This window comes from Acartia tonsa, chromosome 13 (assembly GCF_053477335.1).
Source record: "Acartia tonsa isolate MP-2025a chromosome 13, ASM5347733v1, whole genome shotgun sequence".
NCBI classification, from domain to species: Eukaryota; Metazoa; Arthropoda; class Copepoda; order Calanoida; family Acartiidae; genus Acartia; species Acartia tonsa.
The window spans coordinates 34,496,837-34,522,905 of NC_137272.1; the positions used below are offsets into that span (position 1 = coordinate 34,496,837).

General features: G+C 35.8%; 2 protein-coding genes across 2 annotated transcripts in view; both read left to right on the forward strand.

Moving 5' to 3' along the window:
• The first annotated feature begins 3,559 nt into the window (after window positions 1-3,559).
• LOC145335266 (uncharacterized) lies at window positions 3,560-9,903 on the forward strand. The gene is made up of 6 exons (XM_080181005.1): window positions 3,560-3,596; window positions 7,167-7,222; window positions 7,631-7,719; window positions 8,329-8,423; window positions 9,213-9,251; window positions 9,821-9,903. Exons 1-6 carry the CDS (start codon window positions 3,560-3,562, stop codon window positions 9,901-9,903), a joined length of 399 nt encoding a protein of 132 aa, XP_080037131.1.
• A 277-nt stretch (window positions 9,904-10,180) lies between these two features.
• Window positions 10,181-26,069, forward strand: part of LOC145335373 (uncharacterized) — a 28,502-nt gene continuing 12,613 nt past the window's right edge. Inside the window, exons 1-21 of the mRNA XM_080181115.1 lie at window positions 10,181-10,220; window positions 10,725-10,782; window positions 10,921-11,005; window positions 14,419-14,533; window positions 14,941-15,081; window positions 15,531-15,603; window positions 16,025-16,174; window positions 16,584-16,689; window positions 17,166-17,211; window positions 18,330-18,472; window positions 18,732-18,880; window positions 19,264-19,373; window positions 20,003-20,070; window positions 20,669-20,781; window positions 21,018-21,073; window positions 21,293-21,382; window positions 22,623-22,700; window positions 23,244-23,322; window positions 23,931-23,978; window positions 24,647-24,722; window positions 25,535-25,597. Coding sequence (XP_080037241.1) covers window positions 10,732-10,782; window positions 10,921-11,005; window positions 14,419-14,533; window positions 14,941-15,081; window positions 15,531-15,603; window positions 16,025-16,174; window positions 16,584-16,689; window positions 17,166-17,211; window positions 18,330-18,472; window positions 18,732-18,880; window positions 19,264-19,373; window positions 20,003-20,070; window positions 20,669-20,781; window positions 21,018-21,073; window positions 21,293-21,382; window positions 22,623-22,700; window positions 23,244-23,322; window positions 23,931-23,978; window positions 24,647-24,722; window positions 25,535-25,597 — 1,840 coding nt within the window. The 5' untranslated portion in view covers window positions 10,181-10,220; window positions 10,725-10,731. The remainder of the gene's footprint in view (window positions 10,221-10,724; window positions 10,783-10,920; window positions 11,006-14,418; window positions 14,534-14,940; window positions 15,082-15,530; window positions 15,604-16,024; window positions 16,175-16,583; window positions 16,690-17,165; window positions 17,212-18,329; window positions 18,473-18,731; window positions 18,881-19,263; window positions 19,374-20,002; window positions 20,071-20,668; window positions 20,782-21,017; window positions 21,074-21,292; window positions 21,383-22,622; window positions 22,701-23,243; window positions 23,323-23,930; window positions 23,979-24,646; window positions 24,723-25,534; window positions 25,598-26,069) is intronic.

Below are 26,069 nucleotides of genomic sequence, written 5' to 3' on the forward strand. Positions count from 1 at the left end.
AGCCTTGACATACGAACAAGTCAAGGCCGAGTGTGAAATGTTATTTCGTCCAGCCTTTGAATCCCAGACCCTGAAGCAAGCCTTCAGGGATTATAGGCAACACTCGACAGAACCTATACAAGCATACATATCCACAAAGTGTGCATTGTATAGGGAGGCCTATAGCCATGAGGACCTTGAATTGTTGATAGACGAATTAAATCGTGGCATTCGTAACGCTAATGTGAAACGTGAAATGATGGGTCATGAGATCGCCTCGGTACCTGAGTACACGAGGCGAGCCATGTTTACCGTCACAATGATCACCAAGCAGCTGAAGGAGGGTGTGTGCCTAGTGGACGCCACCGACGGGCTCACGGGATCAGCCAGCGTCCAGTTGCCCCAATATGATGAGTCGGAGCCAATGGAGATTGGCGCCTTGGCTCCGGGTCTCCACCAGATGGGGAAGGTCGCCCCAGATGATAAGATTCCAGGTCGCTGCTACCGCTGCCATGGGAAAGGCCACCGAGTCCGAGACTGTCCGATGCCTATGGAGGTCAGCCTAGAAGAGAGACGCACCCAGCCACGCCGTGACCGTCCTGCCAAATGCGACCGTTGCCACTATGCAGGCCATACGGCGGCCGAGTGCAAAGCCGACTGGGACCAGGTAGCCGGCCGGAGACGCGTCGCTGACAAGGGCGCTCCCTCAGGAAAGCCCAGCAGAGTAGCCAACATGGAAGGGAGCGCGCCCCCAGCAACACTCCAGCAAGCAGCCGCCCCCAACGCAGCGGGCCGAGCCGACGGAATGCCGCAGTTTGGAACCGTCCCAGCTAGGATCAACGTGCTGGGAGGAGCGGCTGAACCCAACCGGGTTGGTCTGGGCTTCAGCCTCAATCACCTGGGACCGGAGTTCGTGCAGCCCACCAACATTGCAGAGCCAGAAGTCCTGAGGCCTCAACCCTTCAGCCTCAACATGATGGGGCCTGCCAGACCGAGTCTACCCAGCAAGAGTGGAGGGGCGCTACCCAGCGCCACTGAGACGGTGTACGGGGAGGCCCTGGCGGCCGCTGAGCGAGAGAGGCAGGAGGCGCTAGCCAGCGCATCGGAGTCGATGTATGGGGCGCCATCCGGCGCCGCCACCTGGGAAGGACGAGAGGTGCGCCCCCGCACCCCCAAGCTGATGTCTGGGGCAGCAACCGCTGCCGCCACCTGCGATGACTGGGGGGTGCTATCCAGCGCCCCCACCCTGGTGCCTGGGGCGACAACCGTCGCCACCACCGAGATACCTGGATCCTGGAACAAGCCAGCAGCCCCAGAGGGAGGGGTGACATCCAACACCCCCAGTCAGCCAGCGCCACCAGCCCTTAGGGAGAGCCCAGCCATACACCATCCAGCGCCCCCTGCCAGCCGAGGGAACCCAGCTGCCCACCATTCCCAACCGAGCCAGGATAAGTTAAATTTGACAAATGTATTGTATCCAAAGTATTGTAACCCTCCAGCCTTGCCTGTGCCTCCCGCACCAGAGGCTGGGGAGATTGAAATTTGGGGATATAAGGACTTGCCTGTGCCACATGCACCTGAGTTCCTAGGGCAGGGGAGGGACGTAATCCAGGGCGAGCCTGTGCCACACGCACTCCAGCCCCATGCCACTGGGCATGCCATGGACAAGGGAAGGGACCCCTTGGGGCTAGGGGAGCCGACACCCAGGCAGGCGCCAGTCGCCTGTCAGTCTGTCATTGGGGAGGGTATCGGGATGCCCCGGGCACCCAAAGATAACGCTCAATGGAAATTTGTATCTAGCCAGGAGCAGCCTAGCAGTGTCCAGCCCCAAGAAGCAGCCGTGGCCCGAGCCGAGGATCCCCAGCCGCGTGCGCGAGGTCGATGGCTGTCTGGTAGATTCTCACACTGGTGGATGGTTCTGTGGGGACTACTGCTCGCAGCCGTGTGGCCTACAACTAGCTACGTCCTGGTAGGGTGGGACTGTGCCAACCCCACCCATGTCACAGCCTACAACAAGGAGAAGATGTGTAGCACGGAGCCGCTACACCAGGAGGTGCCCTTGGGCCATGAGGTACATGTCCTGCAGCAAGTCAAGATTAGGGAAACAACGGGATATAGCTGTCAACTCACCGTGTCCCAGTGGACATTTAGGTGTGGAGTATGGGGCCACCTCAAGGTGACCTCGGTCCCCACCCTCATGCGGCCAACCAAGATTGATCCAGAAACGTGCCGAGACCTGGCCAGGAACCGAGTCTACACGCTGCCAGGCAAGACCCAGCCACTGACGTTTCAGCTGAACCATCCCCTGTTCTTCACCCTCGATATGGTGGGCGCCTTGGTCAACAGCCCCGAGGGGGTGGGTTGTGAAGGGGAGGACGTCCATTTCAAGGGCCAGCTGTACCGCAATGAATTAGTGCTCCAGGAACGACGGCTGCTGGTCAAGGAAGAGACCTATGTAGTCGAGAATGGACGGGTGGAGTCCCAGTCTGACCACCTGACCCTAGAGTGTCCCCATTCTGAGCTGTCCTGCATCACTGGGGAGGCCACCTACGTGTGGGACCACCTGGGGAGAGATTGCCCCTTGAGGCTGATCCGCAGCCTCCAGCCTAGCCTAGTGATGGATGCGTTTCTGGTTGACCATCAAGCCCAATTCTTCATCAACATGACTACCCCCACCTCAATAGTGAACTGCGACTTTGAGGCCCATGCCACCAACCACCCAGCATTGTTCGTGGCAGCTGACCCGGCCGCGGCAGCGCTGCCCAGAGTATCGGCCAGGGACGTGGATGTCCCCCTGCAGGCCCAGATACATGCAGGTTACATCGGATTTACCCTGGAGACTCGAATGAGAAGCACCGCAGCAGAAGAAGTAGCGGCCAATTGCTGGAAGCTCCAGCAACTAGACCCGGCCCATCCGGTGCGTGTCCAGGGGAGCACGTTCTCTGTGCTGAGGGGAGATGTACTGCTCCAGCTTACCTGCCAACGCAACAAATATGTTGTCAGGGAGAGCAATGAATGTTGGGACAAGGTGCCGGTGGAGCCCACAGGATTCGTAGATGCCGTGACAAAGGTGTATAGCGGCCACGCCACCAAAATTCCCTGCTCCTCCACCTACCCCCTAACTGTGCACGCTGAGGAAGGCTGGATAGAGCTAACCCCCGCACCTAAGAAGAGGCCACCCCCGCTGGATACGCCCAAGCAGCTGCTGACAGAGCCCTTGGATGACTTTAGTTCGGGAGGCTTGTATTCGCAGGCTGAGCTGAACGACTGGCAGCAGCTGCTAGCGTTCCCAGCGTATAAGGCCGCCATGCTGACCGGCCTGTCGTATGGCTCATGCGTTCAGCAAGGTAGCTGTTCAGCCACCGGAGACCATGGGATCGTGTCCTACGATATCGACCGACTGGCGGAGGAAGGAGAAGCAGCCCTGGATGTCTGGGCTGGGTTCAGACAGGCTATTCACGAGTGGGGAGATGGCGCAGCCATACTGTGTTTGCTGTTGTTGATTCTCAAGCTGCTGGGAGACTTAACCATCATTTCCCTGGCAGCCGCACAAGGAGGTGTACGGGCCGCCATGAACGCGATGTCACAAGTGTTCCTGTACCACCCAACCTTGTATCGTAAGGCCTTGGTCAGAGCCAGACTCACCCATGCCAAGTCCCGGGACTTTTCAGTAGACTGGGATGCCATTCCTATCAGCCGGGAAGCAGCCGAGGAAATGGTGTCCATGCAATCAGCCGATAGTGGGAATGACCGCCCAGGCAGGCCTGGGCCACACTCTGGGAAGCCCCGCGGCCCCTCGGGAGGCCAGGCTGTTGCTCAGACAGTCAACCTGGTAGCCAGTGCCCCAGCCGCTGCCAACAACAACCAGAATGCCCCGCTACTGACCGGCCCCGCAGCGGCTGTGCCCCACGCCAACCTGACACCTGCTGGCGCCGAGCTACGTGCCCAACAAAAGCCAGCCTCTACCTTCTATCCCACGTTGGGAGCCCATCAGCCCTGAAAACCACCACTAGGATTCCATTGAATCATTATCGCTTGTATATAAATTAGCCCTAAGGAGCGGGCCGAAGGCCTCAACCACTGTCGGAAGTCTGGCAGGGAGACCCCCTCCCAGCCTTCCGAGGGGAGAGTTGTGGTATTCGGCAACCATGAGCCATGCCTATGGCAACCCTGACCTGGGTTCGGGGAAGGGCCGAGGGCCCTCCCCCGAGTCCTTGGGAAGGGGTCTGCCGACCCCCTCCCTATGCCTAAAATTAATGATAGATTCTGACAGCCTTATTATGGTTAAGCTGTATTGTTAATTCCCCCCACCCTTTCCAGGGATGGGGGATCATTATTGCCCAAACTGACTATTGTATATGTATTATATTGATTCTGTTTATGATTATTTATTCCTATCTGTGTATTTATTGTTTGTTGTACATATATAAAGTTAGTAACCCTTAGACCCTGAATAAAGAAACAACTGAATAGACTCTGTTTATTATTTAGTGATTGCTAGAGAAGCGTAGCTTCTCTATAGTATAGGTGTCCACGTCTGTTCACACTGCCGTAGTCATTTGAACTCTGGTGTCTGCCATTTATCCTAGGCGGATACCACAAATGCACAGTATAATTAAACGCATATTTAAAAAAAGTTTGACATAATAAGCGCATTTGACTGGAATCTTACTCACAACTTTACCCAATTTTGCTAAAGCTACTATTCCCTTTGTAAAATAATTTTCTGTGCATAAACCATTTAATATGAAATTCTTTTAAAAACCAACAATTAATTTAAAGCTTTATTTAAAGTTTTATTTGTATTATGAACCTCAATGTGAATAGGGCGTTATCCTCTTAGAATTTTTTTTCAATTTGGAAATTGTGGTAACCCTTCCCCCAGGTTTCATAGCTTTTTCGGGGGTATGTTTGGGGGGGGGGGGGTACTAATATCGAAAAAAGATATCAAGATCTTATTTTGGACAGGGTTATGGCTACATTCTACAATGCATAGAAAACAAATATTCTTTAAAGGTTTACCCATGTACTATTTTGTGATTTTAACCAATATAATACGCAGCTAATAAAATTGAATGAAGCTTTTTGTAGTGCTCATAAGGAATGACGTCATACTGACCTACCATTGCATTGGTCAATTAAAATGTATAATGGCATACCATTGGTAATTTAGTCCGTGTTGGCCATTAATATTGTAAGACGTCATATTTATATAGGCACTATAAACAGCTTTAAATTGGAGTTAACCTTTCCCATTAATGATAATAATACACTTCACAGCTAAAATGATAAGTCTCAAGTATTTGTTGATTAAAAATTAATGTGCGTGATTAAAATTGTATTTAATGGAAGTTTAGTTTGTAAATGACCATTAGAGAAGCAAGAATTTAATGTTTTAATAATTAATGATTAATTTACAAGTTTATGTCCATTAGTTATTATTTCCATATTCACAAAATTTAAATCAAATATATACTTTCCAAGTTGCTTCGCCTCTTTTGCACCAAGATGGGATGTTGGTAGTAGATCACTACTTGCTAAAGACCGATTTTTAGGGATTTTAAAGGGACAAGATAATGGGCAATAAATTGGTGTTGATCCCCAATGATGATAAACAAATTTACCCCTTGTTTTGATTAGAACATTGGTTACTAAGTTTTGAAACTGCTAGTTTGAATTAACCAATCCAGTTTTTGAAAAAGCATCAAAATTTTTACAGCCAACGAATATTATTAGTTCAGCCCCAGTATACATATTCATTGTTCAATTTCCCCTCCCTTCCTGAAAATAAGTTACAAGTTTCAGGAGAATGCTATGAAGTCAGGAGAAGCGTTAACATTAATTTTCTTAGTTATTAACTTTAAAGGTAAGAAAAGTTTATTATTTAGAACTTAAAGAAAAGGGTTGTACAGTGAAGAACCTAGTAAAAGTCTCTGACTCTGATTATGACGTCAAAAAATAACCATGAGAGGCCACTATTGGTGAATTACAGTGTATACTGGCCTTTCATTGGCTAATTTTTTTTACGTCATAATCAGAGTCAGAACCTTTTACTAGGTTGTATAGTAAACTTAGCGAAGCAGGAAAGAAATAGAAACTACCGAGTATAAGTCAAAGATACAGTTTTATTATGGATATTTAAACAGTTAATCGAAGAAGCATACACAATTTTGACAAATGCGCAGAATGACACATTTTTACAGATCTTCCAACAAGATGACATACTAATAGAACGATGTATTTAAATTTGTCTAGAGAAATGTTGTCCCTAACCGCTAAAAAATACATTTTAGGGAATGTTTATAAAGCCTGTGTTTACACTCGATTAATTCAGTGTAAACCCTCCTAATTGTTAGTAAAGATTTTCGGATTAATAACTCGAAATTTCCTTCCGTTATCAACGGAATAGGGGAAATGGGTTTTCTCGGCTCCTATTCTTGTCAACATTATAGAGCATTATTAAATATAAAACATCTATGGTACTGATCGGACTACTATTAAGCGGCTTGTAGCTGCTTTTATATTTTTATTCCACATATTTCCCATTTAGTGCTTTTGGTCTGATTTTGAAATTTTTGTTTGGATAATAATTATTTCAAAATAAATTTCTCGTCATTCTGTAGTATAGAGTTCCCAAACGTCGGGTCCCTACACGGCGATAAGTCAAAGTTATCAGTTGGTCAAAATTTTATTTTCTAACTTAAATTGACAAAGAGAGGGGTAGGTTTCTGATAGAATCCGTAAAGGTTATGTGTTATAAGTAAAAAACAGTAGTAGAACGATCAAAATTTATGTTAACTTTTTAAAAAATTTTTTGTCTATAGTTCTTTTCAATAAGAAATACACATATTTAGTGAATATTATCGTTCTACTAGTATTTTTAAGCCTTAAAACACACACCTTTACGTATTCTACCCGTGTCCCCCTCTCTTTGGTCGCGGCCAGATTAGTGGCCTTAAAATAAGCCGGCTTAGCTCACAGGTGCAAGGCTAAATATAGAACTGCAAACAATAGGCAAACAATCCTACTAACTAAAAAGCGCAGCTACTCTTTCCATACCCCTATTGTCGGTTTCGCACAACCACAATTCCTTACTTATACTACTTATACTTATGGATGTTGTCATCCTTGTTTTTATGCTTAAGGCTAAGCCATCAATGATAATTTTTTTTCCAATTAATTTTTAGGTTCCTCTGGAATAAGAACTATATATGTTTATGCAAATGCTGGAACAAATGTAGAGGTAAGATTTTGCAAAACTGCATTAATTTCATGAATTGAATAATAATTCTTCAAATAATTTATGTTTTTTTTAACCTTTATTAAAATATATAAAGTCTCCCTGATTTGTAAACGATATATTATTCAAATTTTTAGGGGTATTTCAGAATTTTTTTTTGATTAGTGGTGTGGATTGGTCCTTGTTCGTCCTTTGTTTACAAATATACGCTCTCTTAACAAAAATTTAAGCCTTCCTTCTACAATATTTTGGTTTTTAGTAACCTACCCCAAAGCTGGTTTATTAATTACGACGTCTACGCTTTCGGAGCGCTTTATGCATAAAACACCAATTTAAAATCATGTTCAACCATGATATTTTTCAATTGCTAGTTTTTATTCTTAAAATTTCTAATTTTGATAATATTTGTAGAAAGGTTGCCTGGAAGGGTGTAAAGATCACGAGGTTATCCAGGTAGATCTGGATATTCCCTGGCCCAACCAATATTCATTCTGTTACAGGTATTATATTTACAGGTTGTATTTACGTCCAGTAAGATCTCTCAAATGAAACGTTTGTCATATTATTTAAAAAAGGCTAGAATTTTTTTAGAAGTTTTATGGCATTGATTGATTGAATTTCAGCACAATTCTGAGCAAATTTGATTTTTTAAATTAAAATTGAATAGGGGGATTTCCCCTTGACCCCTCCTCGAAAGGAAAAAAAGACTACTTTTTACTTTGACACAATATAGAATGAATTTGTAAAACAAGGTACACATTTTGCCTACCCCTTTGTTTTACTATTTTAAAAGGTCTAGAATTTTTACAGGTTTTATACCATTGATTGGTTGAATTTCATCACAATTTTAAGCAAATTTGATCTTTTTAGTGAAAATTGGTTGAATTGAAATAAAAGAAACCCTTTTTTTGGTTTAACTACACATTTTATCTCTTTTTTGTTTTGAAATAATCTAGAAAAAGAACCTGTAGACAAGGTTTGCTCAATTAACGGTAATTATGAAACCATTGGCTTTAATGTGATCCTAAATGATATACCTCCCCCTTAATAAGACTCGGAATGAAGCTTTAATGGTCAGGGTTAAATGATATATGTTCAATTTAATCTAGATACCATGCAAAAACGTGGGCAGGGAAGTATGATGTGGATGTTGGCACAGATTTTCTCACCCTCGGCAAGAAAAAATCTACAGATGGAGTTGTAAGTAAGTGAAATATTAATATAATATAAATTAATAGAAAAATTGTCAAAAAACATGCATAATATTTGTAAAAATAATTCTAACCTGTTGGGGTAATATTTCGTTTTAAAAAGATGTAGATAGCCTATGGCTATGCCTATACATGCCATATAATAAGGGCATGGTGTGGGTATTTTTTCTCCTCTAATGAATATTTTAAAAAAAAATATTTAAATGGATCCTTACAAATAAAGTAGAAGTAGATGTTTATGTCTGTCCACATAATCTGGTTTCCTTCATATAAAAGCATTATATAGGCTCGAGCATGTTTCTATTTATTTTAGGGGAGTGTTCCTCTACCCTCCCAAGAGAAATCGCGGCTGAAAACCATAAACCATCACAAAACCTTTAAATTAAGAAAAATAAATTTATTCTCCCGATCCTTTAAAGTACTCCTAGAAGCCTCTAGGGGCGTAGACGATAATCACCTTTCAGGGAAGGAGAAGGTATATTGTATATGTCAAACTTTACTCAAAAGAATTGCTTTACTTTATATATCGAATCCTATTTTTAAGTCAAACTATCATACATTCTGTAGGGTTAGAATCCAAGTTAATTGAATCTATGATTCTTTATTATTTAAAAAAAATAATTGGCGAAGATTTAATGATTATTATAATAGATAGAAAATCTTTATCATATAAATGCTTTATTTGATCCTAAAATACCAGATTTTTAATAATTTTCAGCATATGTATGTTTTATATTTTATAGTTTTACAAAGATTTTGAAAAAAGGAATCATTTATTTCAGCAATGGAAGAAGGAGTCTTCTATGGAACTTTCAAATCAGGTAATATCATTTTAAAGCAAAAATAATAACCTGAATTACCAGTTTTTAGGTAAATGATAAGACAATTTGTATAATACAGAAGCTTTGTTATCTAAATGGGGTATTCCTGTCCAGTTTTTTGTTTAGGAATGAATATTTCTTACCCGAGGGAATAAATGATGGACCGATAGGTCATCATTTATTCACGAGGGTAAGAAATATTCATTCCTAAACAAAAAACTGGACAGGAATATCATTCTCATTTAAACAAAAAAACTCATTTTTTTATGCTAAAATGTGGTTTAATTTTGGTTTTCAATTTTCATTTATTTCCCGGCTATGATCATTTATATCCCTGATATCAAGTTTCTTTTAATAATTAATAAAAATTCTAAAATCTTCCAAAAAAAAATTAAAAATCTTCTAAAAATGACTACCTCCGGGAAATAAATGAATATTTACATCCACTATTTAAGGGGTTGTTTATATGGGAATGTGTATTTATTGTTTAACTCTCTGAATAACTTACTCACTCCTCACTCAGATTTTCTGTATACAATCATAATGTAAATTTGATTTATTTTATGTAGCAATATGGACGGCTGTTAACAAAATTGGAGATGGATTTGAAGAATGGATCGAAGTTCCCAATAATGAGGAAAAATATTTATGAAGTAGCAATTATGTGCGTTTTCTCCTTTTGGGCATATTTTCACCCTCCCAATCAAAATTTTTATTGCTAGGATTAAAAAAAAAAATCAGGGAGTTTTTCATTGAATTCTCCTCCCCCCACCCCCCATCCATGGAGAGGCTGGAGGTACTGTATCCATTATGCATTATTTAGCATTGCAATTAATAATGTGATATAAACTTATTTCATAAGTTTCTTTAAAAACTTTTGTGCATGATCAAAAATGCTACTTTATTAATATTTTTAAAAAATCAACAGGATGATTTTCCTTTACTGATTTGGAAACACAGATGCGTCAAGTAAGATTTCAATTTTTTATTAATTATAATTGTCATTCTTATTTTATGTTGATCAATTATTAACCACAATGGAATGTTTTACTAATCAATTCTAAAAGTTTGCTTCTATTTATAGATTTTGCCGTAGTTGTTAAAAATCATGATACTTTGTATATTCTTTCTTGAGACTCTACAAAGTGTCCGAAAAAATGAGCCGTGTGACGTCATAAAAGGGAGAGGAGAAGTGGGAAAGGAAACCCCTTAAACCCTTCACACAGCCCATTTTTTCGAGCACTTTGTAGAGCCTCAAGGAAGAATATAAAAGTATTTTCACTTTTTAACGACTATTTTTTTAACGAGTGGATCAACAAACCAGCCCCTTCCCCCCCCCCCCCCCATCATCCTCCAATTACTAAAAAGTTTGTTTATAGCCCCTTTGGAGAAGCTGTAACACATGACTCTTTAAACCTTTCTGCTGAAGTTCAATTTCTATTTTGATGAGTTTAAAATTTTAAATGAATTTAGCATTGATATGACAACTGGAGAAGTTTCAGTTCATAGAAAAGATGGTCCCACGAAAAATGTAAGTTTTTAATATTTTAGCTCTTATTGTGAATTCAGAATTGTTCTATCGGTTTCAAACTTTGCATATCTTTGCTACATGGTAACTTAAATACTTTTATAGTCAAATTTTATTAATTAATCGAAATTATATATTTAGGCAACCCTATCTCAAATTCCTGATTATTTTTCTAAATACACTGGCAATGTTGATTACCTTGGGGTTGGTTCTATGAGAAGCTTAGGTAAATAAATATTATAATCCTTATATAAAAGTAACATGATGTCTTTCTCCTTGTCTGTTTTTATCGAAGGATCTCTCCAACCACTGAACCACTTAACAATGTAACTTCTCATACGTCTTGGGAAGACTCATAACTAATTGGGGGAGGGTAAATTTTTTTTCTTTTTTCTTTATAAAGTTAAAATTGAAAAATGTGGGAAAAATTTCGACTCCCTTAGCATAATTAAGTATAAAACATGGATACCAGTCGGACGCCTTTTTGCAGGTTTTAGGCTATATTTATATTTTTCACATTTTTCTCCATATCTTTGGTGTTTATGGTCCGATTTTCAAAATTTTTTCAGTTATAAATATCAAAAATAAATTTCCTCTCGTTTAAAAGAAATGGCAGTCAGGCTGCCTTTTAGCAGGTTTTGGGCTATTTTTATATGTTTTAATATTTCCCCATATCATTGGTGTTTTTGGTACAATTCAAAAACTTTTTTGAGTAACAGTATCAATTTTCCCATTGTTATGAGCATCTTTTATGTAGTCATCAGATTTATTTAATACTATGCTTGGATTTGGATTTTTTCAGATCATTGGTAAAAGTACTAGAGTTACAAACGAAACTCATACTTTAATTGATCAAATTTATACTAATGATAAGGTTGAATATTTAAACTCTGGGGTTATTATTGATTCTCTCTCTGATCATTTTATAACATTTTGTAGTATTAAACAAAACAAAGCAAAAAATTCAAAAGGCCCTAGCTTTGTTTACAAAAGAAATTTTGATGTTCATAATAAAGAGGTTTTTAAAAATTACATAAGTACTTTAACATGGAATAATGTCATTGCAAGCAGCTGTCCCAACGAAGCTTATGATATTTTTTGGGATGATTTTTATAATATTTTTGAACTTAGCTTTCCTAAGAAAAAAAGTAAAGATTAATCGTAATAAACATTGCTTAAATAAATTTGTGACCAAAGGTTTAATGAAATCTAGAAAAACTAAACTTAATCTTTCAGCCAAAGCTAAAAGGTCAAATGATGACAAACTAAAGTATATTTCTTATTGTAACTTATACAACTCTATATTAAAAAAAGCAAAAGCCATTTACTATAGAGAAGCAATTGAAAATGCAAATGGGGATAGCAAGAAAATTTGGAGAACTATCAATGAGGCATGTAATAAGACCAATAAATCAAATAAGACTGATAAATTAGATGTAAATGGTGTAATAATTAATGATGAAATTGAAATAGCTAATGCTTTTAATAATCATTTTTCTCAAATTGGGGAAAAAGTTTCAGCTTTTATACCTAATAAAGATATTGATTTTAGACAATACCTTTCTAACCCAACAATTCCCTCACTTTTTTTAGCTCCTGTTAGTCCTGGAGAAATTCTTGAAGTCATTATGAACATGGGAAAAAAAACATCACAAGATGTGAATGACATTCCTTTCCCTTTGTTACAATTTGTAGTGTTAGAATAATTAAAACCTTTAACACATATTTTTAATTTGTCAATTGAAAAAGGCATTTTTCCTGCAAATCTAAAGACTTCAAAAGTTGTGGCAATATATAAAAATTCTGGCTCTCCACTTGATGTTAACTACCATAGAGAAATAGCAATAGTAAATCAAGTATCAAAAGTTTTTTAAAAATTAATTTGTAGGAGGTTACTAAATTTTTTGTACACTAATGATTTCTTTGATGAGAATCAATTCGGTTTTCTCAAAGATAGATCAACTAACTATGCAGTTCTTAAAATAGTTAATTATATTACTGAATCTATAAATCATGGAGACTATGTTGTTGGAGTATTCCTTGATGCAATGAAAGCTTTTGATTCTGTTAATCATGATATACTTTTAAGTAAGCTTGATAATGCTGGTATACGAGGTAATGCTCTTAACTGGTTCAAAAGCTATCTGAGTGGCAGAAACCAGAAAGTAAAAGTTGGAGAATCTTGGTCTGAATTACAAAACATTAACATTTCCGTTCTTCAAGGTAGCATTTTAGGCGTAATCCTGTTTATAATATTCATTAACGATTTACATAGAGCCTCTGATAAAGCCCTAACTGTATTGTTTGCTGATGATGCAACACCACTGTTTTCACATAGCAATTTAAATGAACTTGATGTATTAGTAAATAAAGAACTTAGTAAAATCTGTGACTGGTATAGTGCTAATAAGCTTGCACTGCATCCAGATAAATATAAATTTATTTTATTTAAATCAAAATATGACAATTTGGAACAATTGTCTATTAACAATGCAAGCCCATATTTTCCCCTTTACCTTAACATGAATGACACTAATGAATGTAACATAACTAAAATTAAAATGATAAAGCACGTTCCTAATTCTGATGAAAAAAGTGTACGTGCACTAGGAGTTTTATTGGATCAAGATCTCACTCTAGTAGAACATGTTAAATCCCTACACTCAAAATTATCCAGAAATTTAAATATAAAATATTAAAACTGGTATATAATGCTAATTTCCAATCTCATATCAATTATTGTTCAAATATTCTGTCTATGTGTACTAAAACTACACTTGATCCTATTATTAAAATGCAGAAGAAAGCTATAAGATTAGTCTCAAAAGTAAAGTATAATGAACACACTACACCTCTATTTAAGGAACATAATATCCTTCCAATAATGCAACAAATAGAATATTCATCTCTTATGATTATGCATGACTATTTAAATGAAACTCTATCTCCTTCTTTTTATCCAACCTGGATTAGAAATAATCACCTAAATGGTAATTACAATCTTAGAAATGGCAATGATATTCATATAAGGCCTCATAGATATGAATATCTTAAAAAACATCCAATTTTCAACTTTGGCATCCTTTGGAATAATCTAAGTGATGAGCTTAAATCTATTGAAGATAGAAACCTTTTTGCTAAATCTATCAAGTCTAAACTAATTAATGCCTTGCAATATCTATTTTTATCAAATAATCTAAATCTCCAGCTCTGTAAATTTGCAATCTTTTTATGTTATTTTCATTTTGGCGATACCACCTAGGTTCTATAAGTTTAAAGGGATCCAGGATACCTTTGTTTGATATATTTTGGGCAAAGTAGACAGATCCATAGTGATCTATTCATGGTTACCCGGGCAGAACTGATTAGGATTTAGGTTGTTTATTGTTATAGTAATTTTAATTGTATATTATATTTTTTTTGATTTTATGACTTTTTTTTGTTTAATTTTTATGCCCAAATAAATATGTTTATGTTTATGTTTATCATACAAAATAAAACAAGGTTTCGTCTTTATTTTCTCCGATAAATCTATTCTTGATTTTAAAAGATACACTTTAAATCTACTTGTACACATTCCCATCAACGATTTTATGTGCTTTGCTACTTATGGATGTTGTCATCCTTGTTATTTTATAGATGGGGGTATGGCAACTATTGCTGAATATACAGATGTCCAAGTATTTAGCAGGCTTCTGGCTAATGATGAGATTCAAGAGTATTTTAATTGTAATGACAGGGAGGGGTTTACAGGGTAAGTTCTATTTATCATCATATCGTTCCATCTGTTTGTTGGTGCATAAAAAAAGATATGCTAAAAAATAATTTTCTGGGCTGTAATCAATTTGTTTGTTTAAATTTCAAAATGTTTGCTAAAACTTTTGATTTACATTTTATTTGATAATGATAAACTCTCCAATTATTTTGAAAATAAGGAGATGGGGTGTGTGTTTTTCATTTGTTTATTGGTAAGTTATATTGGGTACTAGATAGCCCTGCTTAGTTAGGCATAGGGAACGAAGCCAACCCCCCTTTATTATTATTTTATATTAAAAATAAGAAGGGGTGTTTACCATTGCTCAACAGAAACTTTGTATAAAGCACCAGCGCCTGTACATGAAATGGCAAGTTGTTTTTTATATTAAAATTAATCTTGTCTAGGCCAATGAGAGGGGATATAGCATCCTGGCAGTCCTCAAACTTTTACATTCACAGTCCTTGGGGTCACACCACTGAATCAGATCAGAATATTGCTGACATATGCAGACCTGTACATAACAGCTATTTTCATATTCCCATCAAGTAAGAATTTGTATCCTCAAATCTATTATTGACATGATAGAATTATCTATATTAGTAATGTATTTTGAAATTATGATCCATACATACAGGACCAATTCCAAAAAGAATGTTTATTAAGATTTAATTGTTTCCATATTGAGAATCTTGCATATTCTTCAGACTTCAGCAGCATAGCATGGAATTAGACTATGTACATGATAAAGATAATGTTTCCTTCTGTAGATTAAAATAATTGGTTCAGAAATTTGGACACTGCTAGTTTGAACCTACTAAGAAAGATTAATTAATACTAATTGTACCCTAAGTTTTAAAGAGAGAACCTGATTATAAAACTTTAGGTATCACCAATGCCCTAGTTTTCTTTGGAATATAGACAAGTTATCCTAGATTAAATTAAAATCTAAAAAAGAATATGAATCCTATTTTTGAATCATTCCTTTTAATCTTAGGACTCCTTACACTACTGGTGCTCAACAGTTTTGTCAAAGATTTAGTGCTGATTTAGTGGAATATGCAGATGAGGTATGTGTAAATAGTTTAATTGTGTAATGAGTGCTGTTCCAACCTGTAATCTACCTCAATAACATCTGTTGACCCAAACCTCTAAAAATAGTCCAATGCCTGACTTTCAACAATATGAAGGTCTTAAAATTGAAGTTGAATAATCTGTTGTGACTAAGAGTGATATTACACACTGGTTTTAGTTAATTTTTTTATGTAATACATAATGCAACCATTTGATTGCAATAATTTATCTCAAGGTATATATTGTTAAATATTATGATATTGAGGTTTGTCTGTTAGCAGACTAAGGCATTTCCAACATTCTTTTTATTAATGACTTGCACTAAACATAGAAGCAGTAACTTTTTCTAATTCTCTATTTTGATACAGTGTGATCCCGCCTCAAACCATCATTTTTCAATGCATAATTTTTTTTTAGAATGAATTCAACACACTAGTCTCTGCCATGACAGATGTCAAGTATGTTCTGAAGGAAGGAGAGTGCATGGAGAAAGTAGAGGATACTGAAAATGAATACAAATATAAGTTCTATGTTGGATCAATCTATACTGCATTCAGACAATGGCAGGTGGGAATATCCAATCATATTCATATTCAGCGGTTACACCCGTAGATTTTTTTCCAATTTCAATTCTAGTTTTTCAAACATAAAGTTTTTTGCTGGGGGGGGGGGGGGGTAGATTTTTTTAAGGAGCGATTTCTATGAGGAAGAGGGGTTGTGTGAACCTACCCCAAAATAGTTGTAAACCAACCTTCCCATGACATATTAGAAGAACCATATCGGTCCAGCGGTAAGTAAGATCCTTTGGTACAGACAAACATCATGTTACTTTTATGTAAGGATTTTAAATTGATAAAAATGCCCACAACCCAAGGTAAATTAAATGTTTCAATAAGTTTCAGAGAGTTAGAAGGTTATATCTCATTCATTTTTGAAATCAAGAGCTCAGGTGTTAGTAACAATTAATATATTACAGACCCAAAGAAGCATGAAACCTGTTGAATACTTTCAATGGGAAGATGGACGGCCATGGGATGGCATCTGGTATTGCCTTGGTCTCAATATTGGTATGGAGGTCACAGGTAAACATTTAATCACAGCATAATGAATAAAATTGATTTACTAAAGTTGATTTGTATTTTTTGTACTCACAATAGGTCCTAGGTTATAAGTACTATGATGGTTCTTCTTTTGATTTAAAATCCAATTTAAAAACTAATCAGACAAGCTTTCTAATTGCTAAATGTTTTTTTTTACAATTATAAAGTCCTCAAATTTAATTTATATTTTGACACTTTTGTTGAAACCACATAGTACATCAACAAAAATATGCTTCTTATATTTATTTAATACAAAACAACTTCTCCATTCATTTAAAGTTAAAAACAGATAATAAATATATATCTTAGATCCTTATAGTAATATATTTTCGAGGCAGTATAGAAAACTTAGTAAGATAGAAATAGCTGCTTGCACCTACAAAAAGTACAAGCATGTTATTAATTGCAATGATCAATTTTTTTATTCACCTTTGAAAAAGTAAGAATCTAATTTCTAGGTCCAACAACTGGTGTTTTCAAGTCTGCAAAGATTACCGATGAAAGGTAGATACTTTTATTTCAAGTCTTAGACTTAAAATTAAAAACTGCTTTAAAGTAATACATTAGTAGTTTTTTTGCTTCATTAAAGTGAAAATAACTAATATATATTTACTTTAATGCTTTGCAGTATGTATATGATATTTAAAAACATAAATAGAGGAGAATAGTTGGTACTTGCTTACATGTGGTAGACTGGAGCACCGAAACCCCCCCCCCCCGCTTAGTTTTGACAAAAATCAAAAATAAGGGGGGGGTAGTTTTTTAATGTCTGGAAAACGGCAAGGAGGAAAAAAGCTCGGCAAGGCAAAGACTTAACCCCCCCCTTAATTTTGAAGAAAATAAAAAATAAGGGGGGGGGTAGTTTTTTCACTGTACAACACGCTAGAAAGTTGAGTGAGGTAAATCAAGTAAATCCAGTATGCCAGAGGGGAAACCTTATTACAGGGATATTCATGTTTTGGGGCATAATTTCCTTATTTATTGACTTTGGCCAGTAAAAGGTTTTAATTTTGCGCAAAATTAAAACCTTTTACTGGCCAAAGTCAATAAATAAGGAAATTATGCCCCAAAACATGAATATCCCTGTAATAAGGTTTCCCCTCTGGTATACTTGATTTACTTGATTTACCTCACTCAACTTTCTGGCGTGGTGTACAGTGAAAAAACTACCCCCCCCTTATTTTTGATTTTCTTCAAAATTAAGGGGGGGGGTTAAAAACTACCCCCCCCCTTATTTTTGATTTTTGTCAAAACTAAGCGGGGGGTTAAAAAACTACCCCCCCCCCTTATTTTTGATTTTTGTCAAAACTAAGCGGGGGGGGGGGTTTCGGTGCTCCGGTCTTCACATGTAAGCAAGCACCGAATAGTTCCTTTCGTGGCAACGCCCCTTAAGGGGCGATTCGTCGAATTTTTAAAATGGCTTTTTATAGGTTAGGTTATATTGGGTTATGTGATTGTCCAACAGGGTTAGACTATTGGCCCCGCAGGGTTAGAGCCCCCCGCTGGGGCTAGAAATAGGAAAAAACCTACTGTGAAAAATACGAAGAATCGCCCCTTATTGTGCGTTGCCACGAAAGGAACTATACCCAAATAGAGTTATGAAATCTTAAACAATATCTTAGATGTGATATAGCAGTATCCTGTCCTTCCTGTATATCAAAAGGTCCAGTGGTTACAATGAAGATAAGGGGGCTATGTCAAGTATCAAAATTAAATACTATCTACAATTTAGTATTTAAAGAAGATGGTAATATTGTGTTTTTAGGTAATAACTTAGTATTTCTGCTTTAATTGTATAAAAATGGCAAATTAATTTTCCAACTACAAAATCTGCATGTTGGACGACTCATATTAGATAATTTCCCTCAAATGTCTGAGACTTTACATTTGATGAGGATCCTGCCCAAGGCGAACTTATTACTTTCAATAAAATTTCAGATTTCTGTCAAGTAAGAAAAAATAATAGTTTACAAATGCTACATTTTCCAAAATTGAAAAAAAATCATCTAAATTGTTTTATTTAGGTGACATTTCTTCAGAAATAATGTTTGACTCTGAGACAAAGGTGTGGAAATGGACAGATTCAAATATTCCAGATGGATATGCTACCATTGATAAGCCATTAAATTCCATGTTGATTGGCAAAATGACTGTTGACTTTACTAATATGAAGGTAGCATAAGTATTATGATTTTACAAAATGTTGTAGAAAGCAAGAATATTTTTCCAAAGAAAAAAAAAATATATTGTCAACTTTATAGTCATATTTTAGCATTTAAAAATACAGCTGCTGCTTAGAAAAATTATTTCTGCAAATAATTTGACAATGACTGTCTTTTTTTCTGGAAAAATAACAATCACCAAATTGGTTTAATGGTGCAGATAAACATAATATGCCAATATAACTGGAGCCTGCAAACCTGAAAATTCTGATGAAATTAATTATTTACAGCATACCTTTAAATTCAGATAAACATAATATGCCAAAATAACTGGAGCCTGCAAACCTGAAAATCCTGATGAAAGTAATTATTTACAGCATACCTTTAAATTCAGGATGGTTGCTTGGATGATGCAAAAGAAAAGATTATTGATATGACATTGACAACATGTAAAGAAGGAGATTTTACCTGCAATAATGGGCAATGCATTCCAATTGCTTCCAGGTATTACCTACTTAATAAAAAGATATATCTAGTTTTCATTCGAAACCGATTAATTAGAACCAGTTCTCAGTCTTAACAAAAATTATGTCAACGTATTATATCCTGTTTCTACAAATAAAAAATGTACAATCATAAGATTAAAACCAGTTTTTTTTTATCCTGTGACTTTGGCACCTTGGCGATAAAAAAAATAGTTTTAATCTTATAACTGTACATTATTACATGCGCTGAAAGCTATTTGTAATACAATGTAATGTTAGAAATAACTATTATCATTTTAGGAGAAGAGATACTTTCACTTATGCATATACAACTTTTATTGGGGTACAATTTTCAACAAATCCATATAATGAATAGAGAATAAAGGGGCTTATTTCTTTTTATTATTGAAATATGAAATACTAATTTCAATTAGTATAATTCTTTTGGTGAAATGGAAATTTTGCAATAACAAAATACAAAATTTTATATTAAAAACTATCTTATTTTTACCCAATTTAAAAGTACTCTAAATATATATATGCTTAATAGATTGACTCCTTTATAAAAAAAAGTATCCATTGTTGAATAAATTTTTTAATCTCTTAAAGCACAGAATCCGGCCTTAGGTAATGAATTATTTTCTCTAGGTGTAATCAGTTTGAAAACTGTGGAGATGGGTCTGATGAAAAAAATTGTAAATCACTTGTTATAAAAGGTATAGGAATAAATTTGCTTTTAATATTGTAAGCAAATGAAAAAAGTTTTTATTTCTAAATATGTGGAACTTTTTTCAGTGTTTTTAAAGATCTCTGGTTATTCTATCTATATCTTCTGAGGGTTGGCCTGTTGAAGTAAAATGTTAGTAGTCTAGTTTAGGTTAGGGCCAAGTAAAAGGTAGCACTGAATTGTTATGGCTATTTAGTAAGGCATAAAAGAAGCACTACTACTGGTACAGACATCTGAGCTGGATCTTTAAATCATTTTAGTGGTGAGCCAGATCGGGGTGAGCCAACTTTCCACCAATGAGAGCACAGCATTTTATGAAATGCCGCGCTGTGATTGGCTGAAATTCGGCTCACCCCGATCTGGCTCACCACTAAAATTATTTAAAGATCCAGCTCTTGTGTGAGCATCTCTTTTCCGGTCCTGACTTTGAAAGGCTTTGATAGCAGGGGTGAATATATCACTTCTTTTCCCCTTTTCCTTAATTCTGAATCCATCTTGATTTGATTTTTCTCTAAAATAAGTACAGAAATCATATGGTCCAGAAATACACAGAGGTAAAGCAACAACGATTGTATCATTGTATTTAGACAATTACAACAAGAAGATTCCACCATTCCAACTAGATCCCACCACCAATCTGATCAAGAAGGCCATGGTCAATGTTTCTGTTGATGTTGTCGACCTGATTAGTCTCACCGAGGTTGGTATAGCTATTTTAGAAGAGTTCAAGCATTGTTTGCTAAGAACTTGTCTTTAGAAATTTGAACTAGCAGTAAATTCAATAAAACAATCTGTAGTGCATGTAAATCTTATTTACACTTCTACATAGCAGTAAAAATATCCTTACCAGCTTAAAAACAATATTGAGATCAATATTAGTTTTTGCATTTCCCAGAGCATGACGAAATACATCAGTACAAAAAATTAATACTTTAGGTTGATCTTGAGTTTGAATGCAAGTTCAAGTTGGTGATGGAGTGGACTGATTACAGGTAGTTTTTTTTAGATATGTTAAATAAATCAAGCAATGACATAACAATTAAAAGTGTTTTTAGAATTAAAAAAGTTCAAGCTTGAATTATGGTATCTAAAAAACAAACAAAACTGACACTTTTTTCTTTGATGAAATTAATCTTTTTATTTGCTGTTTGTGGTAGTGTTTGGTAGTGATCATGCAATTTTTCCAATCATAAAAAATATAAATGTTAAAGGCTTGAATTCTGGAATCTCAAAGAGAAGGATGAAGCTAATGCCCTTAGCAGTGAAGAAGAAGAACTTATGTGGCTTCCTACACTAGTCTTCAGGAATAAAGAATATGCAAAACATTAGTTTTCAGCAGACTTTTGTTTTGGATTGTATTAAACAAGAGTGTAAATGAATAATAAGTACTTTCTATCAAAGTGTTTATCAAGCACTTTACTTAAAGTGACTTACTTTCATTTTCCCTCATGAAAGTAATGCTTAAATGAATTAAGACCATTATATATTTAGTTACAATTTATACCTAACTTTCTAGTAGATAAAAATAACATACAGGGTGGGGCAAATAAGACCGGACAAATTCTAACTTCTAAACAAATGAACATAAAATCGTCAATTTTAACGATTTTATTGAATTTTAAAAACTGGCAAGCAAAATAGGTATATGACTATTAGATTATTCAATAAAATCGCCGCCAGCCTCAATCACCGTCTTCACCCGCCGCCTGAACCGCCCGCAGGCCCTGGTCACCATGTCCTTGTCCAAGCTGGCGAATTTCTCCTTGATGGTGGCAATGAGGGAGGTCTTTATTGTATAGGCACGTCTATTGGTGCATGCTTCACAGTAGCCCCAGGCCCAAAAGTCTATTGAATTAAGATCGGGCTGCTGGGAGGCCCTATTTTCTTTAGAGCGTGAGTAACTGCAGGATCCAAATTCACCCAACTTTAACGCTACCCTTTGACACGGAGGCTCTTATTTGAACCACAGTTGAGCTGGAACGACGTTCTATACCTTTTTGGAAATGGCATAAAAATTCAGCTAGGGTTGTCAGCGCAATTCATAGTCTAAAATGAGTTTTTAAGTTCAATATGGGTCTCTAACGTCGAGAACCGAGAAATTTTCACGATTTCACACAATTTTTGATATCTTAAAATCTGCCACGTTTCACTTTGCCGGAATACTACAGCCAAGCCACTTTAGATAGAGAGCTCTAGTCTTTTCTAGTGTCTTATTTATGTATCTAACAGTATCCCCAGCAAGTTGCATAACTCTAACTCATCTACAGATTTGCTGAGATCCGATTTAGTGGGTACTAGTCTAGAATCCAGATTATTCCACCGGCGCATTTCGAATCTGCCTTGTTGAACATAAGCGCGGCCAGCTTGGTGCACGAGCCCATCTTCGTCCAAAGATTTTTTTGTGCTAAAAGGTAATTACCTAAGCTTTTTATAGTGGGGTCAAACGTCCTGATTGGTCAAGTAGTTTTGGCGCTATGGCCGTTTAAAGTTTGTCCGGTCTTATTTGCCCCACCCTGTAGTATACATATTCCAATATTTGTCCAGTAATACCAAGGAGAATGATATCACAGAGAGTGAAGACAAAGCAAATCTTATTGTTGGCAGAAGAGCTGCACCTAAGTAAGAACATTTTCATTGACAACACAGCTATTATAATTCAAGTATTTGATACTTAATTTTAGATTTCAACAAGTGAATATATGAATCTTATTTATATTATTTATAGTATTTAGTGGTTTTGTCATAGGTTTGTTTTTATATTTAGGTTATTTTATAGATAAGCCACTCAAAACCAAGAAAACATAAATTGAAGAAATAATCCTTGTTAATCTAGTGCGGCGGGCGGAATCACGGCAGGACGAACTGCGGCTTATAGAAAAGCTTTGCTCTGAAATAAAAAACACAAAATATCTTATTTCACAAGTGTATTGAGTTGAGGGTTTTACAATTCTAAATAATTCTATATACAAATTAGGCTGGATACATTTTAATAACGTTAAATGCCTTCCCTTTTATCTATATTTTGGGGAAGGTTTCTATCTACAATGATCATAAGCTTAAAATTGGTAATTATAATAACATGGCTATACAACAGTTATTAGCGCTTTCTAGGAGAGCGTAGCTACTTCGGTTTAGGTCTGTCCACTACATTAATATGTTTAGGCCAAGTGAAAGTGCTGAGGAGATTGACGTATTTAGTGGAGAGTATAGTATCCTCAAACTACAGAGGATCTATACAAAAGTATGCAATTTTCTTATCCTATCCTCTATCCTTTTTCAAAGTAATAGGATGTCTTTTTATTCTGCCTGTGTGTAGCATAGGGTCTCGCTAAACTTTATGGTGATAGTCCTAGGATGTGTAAAAACTACTTTGGGGGAGAGTAATTTCACCCTCCCTAGTTTTATTCTTTACTATTGAAAGTTGAGGGTGGACCAATCCCTTACCCCCCCCCCCCATCCAATTTTTTTTATTCATTGACAGTGGGCATGAATAAAAAAATGTCCAGTATTTGCATATCAGTTAGTTCTTGATAAAATAATTTATTTTTTCGATTTCTGTAAGAAAAGGGATAATTCCTTTTCAAATCCACTTCTTTCATAAATTAGTTGCTAAACAAGCATTAAATTGAAAATTATCTTTGCTACTTCGAAGGCATATTGTCATAATATTCATATATTTTTGAGAATTTGGGTCATTATAGGTTTCTAATATTTGTTACTATAAATAAAAAGCTAATCTACAAGTCATTGGTCTGTTTATTGGTAATGCTAAAGCATATTTCTCCATTTTCCATTCTCCTTCCCCTATTTCATTGTTTAATAATATGTTTTATATAAACTAACTTTTAGGAATTCCGATGTGTATATCAGCTCCATATGTATCCGTTTGATACCCAGGTACATTCATTTTTCTAATGTTTTTAAGAGTAAAAAAAATTAAATAATTGATGATATAATTAAGCCTATAGTCTAAAGTCAAAAATTATATTTTTATATGATAATACCTACTTTTCTACTTTTATAAAATTGGTTCCATTCTCCTGGTTTATTTTATTCTAATTCAACAGAATTCATACATAAATAAAATATTAATAAATTTAAAACCAATTTTCAACTAATCAATAGTATGTACCTTTGAATATTATTATCACCAAGGTTTTTTCCCAATATTTGTACTTTCTAAAACAAAAATCTTCTATTTATAAAAAATATGAGTCTAAATTAAATTTTGTTAAAAAGATTATAAATTGATAATTGAAAATTCTAAATCTATCACAAAAAAGAAAATTTATTATGAATCTTCAGTTATTAAATAGTCAAACGGGAGGTGGAAGAAAAAAATCTATATGAAGCATTCTAAAAGACATTGTTGACTAATTTTTGTTAAGATAAAGTGGGTTAAATTTTAAATAACCCTTTTTTTTAAAGAAAACAAAATATATTCTCAAAATGCCAATATGTTATTTGGAATTGTTTCCCTAAATAAAAGTCAACCAATGCAATGGACAAAGTGTAGAAGTTTAAGAGTTAAAAATGAAAATAAAGTATTATTTTTCCTTATGTAGATTTGTACAATTGACCTGGATGTTGATGAATTGGCCCAGTTTGGTATTCAACTATTTCCAACAGAAATTAATTGGGGTAACACAGTTTTAGCTACTCTACAATTCAACATTGTCAGTAAGTCAGTCAGTAATTACATGCAAGATTATGTAAACTCTTTTATAATGGACTAATTGGATTGATATTTTAGAAAGTATATTGATTCTATAAATTCTTATTTATGTGTCTATTTTGCAAAAACTATACTTTAGTATAAAATCATAATTGCCACCATTCCACAATTTGCGAAGACAAATTATTGAAGTTTTATTGTGACTTTTTTACTCATGGGTAAATATCCCTTTATAACACGCAAAATGTGCTCTAAAATGCTTATTATCCCTCACAGAATCTCACCGTATCTTTGTCTGTCTGTAAACATAAGGTTAAGCTTTATAATTAGCTGTGTTGTACAAATATATCTACAGTGTGGTTAATTAATCACATTTTTACGGGTTTTTTCAACTAAAATATTCTTTTTATGCTATGAATTTATTATCAAAGTTTTTAACAAATGAATTTTTAATATTTTGACACAAAAGCAAACAACACTACAACAAAAATTTTATTTTGTTTTATTTATAAACTTTAAATTGTGAATAATATATTATTAAATTTAAAAGTTCATTGAAACTAAAATATTGTGACAAATAATCAATTATTTAATTTGTGCATAAATGTACCATCACTTTTATGTAATGTTCATTTACTACTAGATGCAAGATCTATAACTTTAAATACAAGTGAAACTGTTTGATGTCATAAGCAAAGCTGAAGAATTTAAATTGAGAGATATTTATAAAACAGAAAAAGACAGATAACTTGTTAAAATTTCATTCTTTTTTTTTCAGCTGGAGAAACAGTGCTTACATCTTATGTTGTAAAAGGATACACCTTAGAATATAAAAATGAAGGTAGAAAAATTATCTAAATTATTTAAAGCAAGACACATATTTTACTACCTTAGGGTTTTTAATTTTGACACCCTCTTTACGAGAGGTGTAATATTATGGTCAGAGGTTGGACATATTCCTTTTGATGTCAAACCCTCTACATAAGCAACATACTGAATGCGAAACAAGCTACAGTGGTGAGAGTTCGAGTTCAATTCTCCATGTGTTGACTTGAATTTCTCATTCACAATAATAATCACGTAACTTCCCCGGTTGTTAACAAAATAATGCCAAACTAAACCACGCGGTGGGGGCGTGATTTAAATGTGTAGAATACTCCTTTTCTTCAACTCAATTTTTTTTTTTTTTATATAATTGCAATGTAGTTATAAACTTTGGGTAGCAATAGAATGAGACGTTGGGTATCCCTCTAACTGAACCGATTTTTGATTAGTCAACGGATCTAAATTTGTCTCGGCCAGGATATAATTAA

Bases quoted from the DNA above. Each gene is read 5' to 3' on its own strand.
- LOC145335266 (XM_080181005.1), top strand. From the start codon at position 3,560: ATGTCACAAGTGTTCCTGTACCACCCAACCTTGTATC. The intron at 7,223-7,630 runs GTAAGATTTTGC...TAATATTTGTAG, and splicing joins ATGCTGGAACAAATGTAGAG to AAAGGTTGCCTGGAAGGGTG. The intron at 9,252-9,820 runs GTAATATCATTT...TATTTTATGTAG, and splicing joins CTATGGAACTTTCAAATCAG to CAATATGGACGGCTGTTAAC.